The sequence below is a fragment of the Lagopus muta genome, chromosome 6 (assembly GCF_023343835.1).
Source record: "Lagopus muta isolate bLagMut1 chromosome 6, bLagMut1 primary, whole genome shotgun sequence".
Taxonomy (NCBI): Eukaryota; Metazoa; Chordata; class Aves; order Galliformes; family Phasianidae; genus Lagopus; species Lagopus muta.
In genome coordinates this window covers 3,201,436-3,208,897 of record NC_064438.1, presented here as the reverse complement: position 1 = coordinate 3,208,897, position 7,462 = coordinate 3,201,436, and the positions used below count along the sequence as shown (strand labels likewise).

Below are 7,462 nucleotides of genomic sequence, written 5' to 3'. Positions count from 1 at the left end.
GGAGAATCAGTTGGCGTTTCCGTGGCTCCGAAGGCACAGGACGACCCGTCCTGCTAAGCGCTTTCAGGGCGAGTGACACGAGCAACAAAACACGCCGCTAAACTACACGGAAAGCTTTGAAATTACACGCTTAAAAGGAGAAACGGATCCACGGCATATCATTTAGGTAATTAAAACGCAACTTAAACGTTTAAGGACGAGAACACTGCCTGCAATTACAGCTCAATCACAACGAGCGCCTTCCTGCCTCCCTCACACCTGAAAGCGGCGCTCGCACCTGTGCGGGAACCCACAGAACCCCCGGGCCGCGCCACAGCCATCACCTGCTCGTGCTCCTCCGCGTCTCCCCTCAGAGAGGCGGCGGCCCCGAGGCCGCACCGCTCCGCCGTCTTCCGCCCGCTCCCTGCGGCGGTAACGATAACGGCAGCGGCGGGGTCGGGGAGCCCCCACCGTCCCGCAGCGCCCTCCCGCGGCGCCTCACGCGACGCTCTCACGTGACGTCACGACGGCGCCGACGCTTCTCGAGCGCTTTCCCGTGAAGTCCCAGGGGGCGCGGAAGGCGGGGAGGAAAGGAGTCGGCCAATGGGAGAGCGTGGGGCGGGGCCTGAGGGCAGGGCGGGGCCGCGGCCGCGGCGCTGATGGGCGGGAAAGAGGCGGGGAGGGCGGTTCCTCAGGAGGAAGTGATGGGTGTTGGTCTGTAGGCTGGCGGCGTGGCTGCGCGAGTCCTGTTTCTCGTACAAACCAAGCGAAACCTCTCTAGCTTTGCATATGTTTACTGGTACAAAGCACACCTCTCAGATACAATAATGCGGTAAATTTGTGTGGAAGTACCTGCATACAACCTACTGAAGAGAGAACACCTTAATTATTACATTCCTTTAGAGCCTTTCTGTGGTTTTAGGGTGGGAACTTTCTAAGGTTCCTCCTTAAACTTTTTGTTTTCAACTTGATCGATATCTCACTTGAAACCAGCAGCCAAAGCAAAACTGTTCAGGAAAAAGAAAACAGCTGCCAGCAGGTGCTTCAAACCACAGCGCTGTTTGTCTGAGCTGGCAATAAGGAGCCTGGAGTTACTGAATCTGGAATGACATGGAAAGGATTGAGAACAAACTGTAATTTTGTTCTCTGTTGGTCACATTCTGCATATCCTCATTTCTGTCACTGACTTCCTCAGTCTGAAAAGCAGTCTGATTTATTTCTGCAGCTCCCCGAGCTGATGCTGGCACACGCAGATGTCAGTGCAGCTCATTAGGCTCAAGGCTGAGAAGACAATGCAATCACCTGAGCCTTTCGGAAGATGTTGATCCCACAGTGTGCTTGCAGCTTTGGTTATTTGTTTTCTCCACCACAGGTACATTATGGAATAGCTTATTTTTCATAAGCCAGCTTTACATTCACCTCCGTAAATCACTGTAGAAGTCGATTGCTTTTGTGCTTAAAAGTAACTAACAGCGTGGCATCGTTAATAACAACATCCATAGTATCACTCTGATCTCACTCTTATCTAAGTTATTATCAAAACTTCAGCGGACACCTAGAGATACAAAGTAGGTCATTTAGAAGAAAGCCTTGAGAAGTGGCAGCATGGCAGCTAGTATCCCCAAATATCATTACGTGTGTCTGATAGTAAGATGGAGAACTCAATTTCCTGCAGCAAGTTTGTGATTTCCTTTAGAATAAATGGCTGTGACTGTCTGAATCATTCATACTTAACCAATGCAAGTACCACAATTTCTCTCATTTCATTTGCCAGCTACAGCATCTGATTCCCACCCACTTTATCCTTGAATGTCAATATGCTGGAAAGCAGGCTGGTGCCAGAGCCATTTCAGTGTCATCTTCTTGACAATCTCTCAAGGTCCGGGAGGCAAAGCCCTGTTTTGTGCTTCATTCTGTGACTTTGGCCTTGGCTACACCCCTTCCTTGAGACAAGCAAGGCCTTACTCTCTCTGCCTCAGTTTTTCTTTCTGCAAAAGAAGCCTTACATTTTGGCTTGTTCTCCATTTCTTCAGAAATATATTACAGAACCTTCTGTGTACAAAAATATCTGCTACATTCAGCTTTGAGACTGTATTGGGAATGGGGAAGAACACACTGAGACTTCTCAGGACAGCCACTGTGCAGATCATTGCAAAGCCACTGCCACACGGCAGGGCACCTACATCTCAATCCCTTCACAGACCTGTCCCTGCTGTTTTCCCTGACTTGTGCCCAGCAGTCCCACTTCCTTCACAGACTCATCCCTACTCATCTCCTCGACCCATGCCCAGCAGTGCAGAGCAATTACGTAGTATAGATGTTTGCAGGTCAGCCCTCAGACTTGAGGGCAAAAAAAAATCCCTCTAGTGATATCAGCTTTTTTATAAGGAAATACAGGTTGGGTGTTTAAGACATGCATTTGTGTAAAGCAATATTGAAAGGAGCATGATATTGCATCTTAGAAATAATGCACACTTGGTGCCATGTGTGATTTTTCCCCAATGACTGTCCTTTCTTCTGACACACCATTCACACTGTGTTATTGAAGCGACCGAAGAATTAATAAATCATTTTAAATCAAACTGTTTCTTTCCCATTTGAGGACAGACTCAAGAGTGCTCCTTGTTTTTGCAAGCACAGCGGTCCAGTGAGAGCAGCATTTTCTTTGCTCATCTGTTGATCTTAATGAAACACTAGAACCACTTCACAACAGTCTCACCAAAGGCAAAGGCAGAAGACTCAAAAGACAACATTAATGAATTTTCACAAAATCTGCTTTGATGCAGCTGCTGAAAAAGTAGATGCTGCAATAGAGAAACGTCAGTCACAGCAAAAATACTTGTAAAAAGCAAAATAATTACCGTTGTCAGTCGACTTCTGAACTGAAGATGCAGACATCCCGCAAGCTTTACGCAGCGCAGAGGGTTTGCTACAAGGAGATGCAATCTCCAGTCACTTGCCAGTGGGCATCTCCCCACTGCTCTGGGCGGAGCAGGGCAGGGTGGCATGGAACAGCGCTCAGAAGGCATTCTGTGTGAGGCTTCCTCCCCACACTGTCTCCAAGGAGCTGTGGGGCCTCCTGACCCTGTGTGAGGGGGACAAACACCCTCCATGGCAATCAGTGTTCCAAGTGGGAAAGGCTCAGAGCTGCCAGGGCTGGCAGCTGGCGCAGAGCCATGCCAAAGAGCAGGTGGCCAAACCGCAACAGAGAGCTCCGGCGCCTGGGGAAGGGAAGGGCAGCAGGAGGGGCTGCTGTGGGGCTGCTGATCCCACAGGGATTCTTTATCCTTCATCTGTGGGAAAAGTGATGTGATGAGGGTGAAGTTGTCCTTTAGTCAGAGAGCTCGGGCTGCCCTCAGCCACACCAGCACTTGCAGGGGAAGCAAGGGTTTTCTTTACTATGAGAGTGGTGAGGTGCTGGAACAGCTGCCCAGAGAGGCTGTGGATGCCCCATCCATCCCTGGAGGTGATCAAGGCCAGGTTGGATGGGGTCCTGGGCAGCCTGGGCTGGTATTAAGTGGGAGGTTGGTGGCCCTGTGTATGGCAGGGGGTTGGAGATTCGTAATGCTTGAGGTCCCTTCCAACCCTGGCCATTCTGTGATTCTTTGTGTTCCTGATGTTTATAAAGGAAAAATGCCCTGGCTATTTACAGTTACAGTTTTCCAGCAATGCTAGTGGTCTCTTCCTTAATATTTAGCCCTGATTGATTATCTTTGGGACTGGTAGCTGACGTTTCCTCCAGCTGCTGCCCTGCCAGCTCCATCAGCATCCCATATCCTGACTGGCAGTACTGGAGGGGTTCCTTCACTCAGGCCTAAAACTTGGCCGAGTCCCCAAAAACCTTTATGCTTTTAAATCTACTGTTATACAGACAGCATGGGAAAAAAGAAAAAATAATAATAAAAGGGCTCTACAGCATAAATGTTTCTACTAGGCTGTGTATCATTATACAAACAATTCCCAGCAAGTTCTGGGAGAAAGCGTGGTGTTTGTTGTATGCGGAAGGGTTGTGCTGTGCGCGGGACGCTCCCCGTGCTTCTGCCAAGGGCCGCTAGGGGCTGCTCCAATACAAATAATACAAAAAAACAACTGGGAAAAGAGGATGTTACCCACATTTCTGGTGGGATTGCTTTATACCAACGATCGCCATTGCCATTCCTCTGCAGTTTGCACATGTTGGAGAATGCCAGGGCCAGCTGGAGTCCACCACGCACTATGCGCTGAGGCAGGGCCTGGACCTGCAGGCGGCACGGATCGCGGAGGATCGGCTGCCAGCCGCGTTCCGGGCAAGGGAACAGGTGGGTGGCTGTGCACATACAGCCTGTGACAGGCAGGCTGTTTGCAAGGCACCATTTGCTGAGATGTAAAGAAGAGACTTGTATTTGTGGTAGTTACAGCAGGCCGGCAGACTTCGTGCCTCAGGGAGCGTGATGATGGCCAGCTGTGCTGAGGAAGGAACGTATTTTGCTGTTACACAGTTATAACTTGGGATAGTCAAAGTCCTGCTGCTCTCCAATTTTTGATGCTCGTGAAGAAACAACAAACTTTTTTTTAAATGAAGTTCTCTTTACTAAAGTTCTTGGAATGCAGCAAAACATGCAGAGGTGCAAAACCTCATCGAACAATGTAAAAACAGATAAAAAGCCAAGTAACATAGTGCTATTAAAAGGAATTATTTTCTCTCAAAGTAAAAGCAGCCTGCCTGATAACAGCGCAGTCAGAATTTCCAGAGCTTTAGCCAACAATTTCATCTCCAAAGTGATTCAAAACTAAAGCGTGTGCCAATCACATGGTGAATGAAGTACCCCATGCTGTCTGGCATACTCAAGAGGGCAATCTTGGACCTCCATCAGGAGAAAGAAACACATTCTTTGCTACATTGGTAATGTTTATCCATGGTTTAACATTACAACTGGATACGTTGAAATAATTGCTGTAGTTTGTTATGTCTTAAAACACCGGTAGGAAGATTCCAGATTACTTTTATTTTTCCACATCTTTTCCTCGTGTTTTGAGTCAAACACGGATTGGTTTTAGAATTAAGTGCAGACTCGATTAGGTACATGTTCTCAGTGATACTGTGATAAAGACTTTGGAGGAGAAACTGTTGGGCTTATGAAACCTCTATACCAATCGAAGAGCGGTGTGCTGGATTGAACATTGGTGCTTCCCACATGCCAAACGTTCTGGCTGCTTTTCTCCAGTAAATAACATGAAACACAACACATCGCATTCTGAGCTGAACGATAAAAGCCTCAGATAAATTCTCAGAAAGTCATAGCCTTGCATAGTTTGGGTAAAATCATTAATTTTATTTCACCTCGTCATAACAACATCTCTGAGAAGAAATCCCTACTGAGTTAAAATATGTTTTCAACACGATTTCTTTGCTTCTTGGGGGATGGGGGAGAGCGCAGGAGGGCTGCTAACTCCCATAAAGGTTTCCCAGTCAGCACAGGAAAGCCCTGGCTGGTAGCTAATTAGGATCAGATGGGTGGAGGTAGGCTCAGCACAATGAGCACACTATAGGTTAACTCAGCCAGATATATTCTGGAGAAGCAGAAGGTAAGCTTGAAGTGATGCTGACAAATACATGCTTTTTTGTCCCTCTTTTGGAGGAAAACAAAAAAAGTCAGTTTCTTGCAAAATTTTCAACAAGCTGTTTACAAGCCAGAACCCCTGTACAGAACCAGCAGGCTTCTACTACAGTCCTTTCAAGTAAGCAGCTAACCCTGTTTTGTTGTTGTTTCTCCTCGGCCAGCATCACATTAGGGGCTGTCTACACAACTTTCTTCAAGCATCTCTCTCACATTAGTTTAAAGGTTATTTCAGTACGTTAGCTAATACACACAATTCAAGTGACATATATCAAAGAAGTTTAAACCAAGGGGACAGGCAGATGGCTCCAAGTTCCTGTGGTTGAATGAGTTGATACTTACCTGAGCCTGGCAATGGTCAAGCATTGAGTAACTAATAGGTCTGAGTTGAAGAGCAGCAACTTTGTCCCCTACCTCTTTCCATGTCCAGGTACAAGGAAGTCTGTTTCTCACATAACATCCGTTCTACTGAATTGAAATATGGTCTTATGTTTGTATCTGGATAGTTATGTCCACATGATTGTTTGTTTTCTTTTTCTTTTTTTTTTTCCTGCCCTGTTTGCTGATTACTAGATCTGAGAAATACTGCTCTCACTTGGACCCTACGGCCTTCTGGTAAGCTTGATGCCAGCCTTCCTTCTATCATTATTTCACTTAGAAAATGAATGCTGTAGCCTGTGAAATACAGTCATTTTGATTCCAGTATGTGAGCTGTTGATGTGTTGTGGCAGCACATGAGTTTGCTTTTGGTTCAGTATGAGGCAACATATAAATGTGGTGTATTTGTTTACTTGCTGCCTGTATAATCAATGGATATCAAGATGTTACAATCACAAAATAAACAAGAGAGTTAGGCGAAGTGGACTACGACGACAAAAGAGAATAAATGGAAGGCTTACCCTTATGCTGGGCTCACCACAAAACACCAGAAGGAGGGATCTCCAGACGAGATGCTTCCCTACTGGAAGCCAGCTCTTCAATAGGTCTAGGAGGGGTGGAGTCAGGCTCCACCCCTTCCAGCAGCACGGGTGAATTGCCTTCACCTGTGCTCCTCTGGCTGCCTCATGGCTCGCCTCAGGTGATCAATCAGAGGTTCAGGCCGTGACTCAGCAGTTCCCATACACTCCATCCCTTCATGGCGTGAACCAATGATCAGGTTAACTAAAGGGTAAGCTTTCCCTAATACAGAGATCCGGTATATCGCGACACTTATACAATTTTATCACAACGTGTGTTGGTACAGTTCAAGACAAGTGATGATCAGTGGATGTCCATACTCTTCTATGGGCCAGTGCTCGATGATGTGACTGGAGGCATGAGGTCCTGAGGTGCAGGTCCATTCTATGTTCCATCAGTCCCATGCAGACCATCACCGGGTGTTGTATGTGATCTGACAGCAACACTGGAACGCTTGATGGCATTTTGTTCCTTCTGGTGGTCCTGAAGGCTCACAGACTCACGGGGAGTAATACAGATGTTTCAGAGGTACCAGGAGGGGAAGGTCTGCTCTCCAGAAGAGCATAATAAATCTGTGCTTTATGAGCATGTCTTTTAATGAGAAATATCTGAACACAGAAAGTGTTCTTAAACCTAATTTAGTGGTTAATCAGGTAGTACTGTGACAACCTACTCACTTCTGTTAAACATATGCAGTAATATTTTACAAGCAATCTCTTCTGTATCCATGCAAGTATATCCACTGAGAACCGTTCTAATTCCACTCCATTGGGCCCGTCCCAGAAACCATTACTCTCAATCTGTTTTATCTTCCTTTCACTTTTTACCTGCCCCTTTCCCCCCCCCCAAAAAAATATCATTTACATTTTAGCTTATTTATTTATGGCTGTTTCTATGGTGTCAACTCTTGATTAAGATAGAAACAAAAG

General features: G+C 46.6%; 1 protein-coding gene across 2 annotated transcripts in view; it reads left to right on the top strand.

Annotated features, from left to right (window-relative positions):
• The first annotated feature begins 3,964 nt into the window (after positions 1–3,964).
• The window catches only part of ANO3 (anoctamin 3), a 200,988-nt gene continuing 197,490 nt past the window's right edge, over positions 3,965–7,462 (top strand). For both annotated transcript variants that reach the window (XM_048948252.1, XM_048948251.1), the window contains exons 1-2: positions 3,965–4,277; positions 6,150–6,191. In XM_048948252.1, coding sequence (XP_048804209.1) covers positions 4,082–4,277; positions 6,150–6,191 — 238 coding nt within the window. In that variant the 5' untranslated portion in view covers positions 3,965–4,081. The remainder of the gene's footprint in view (positions 4,278–6,149; positions 6,192–7,462) is intronic.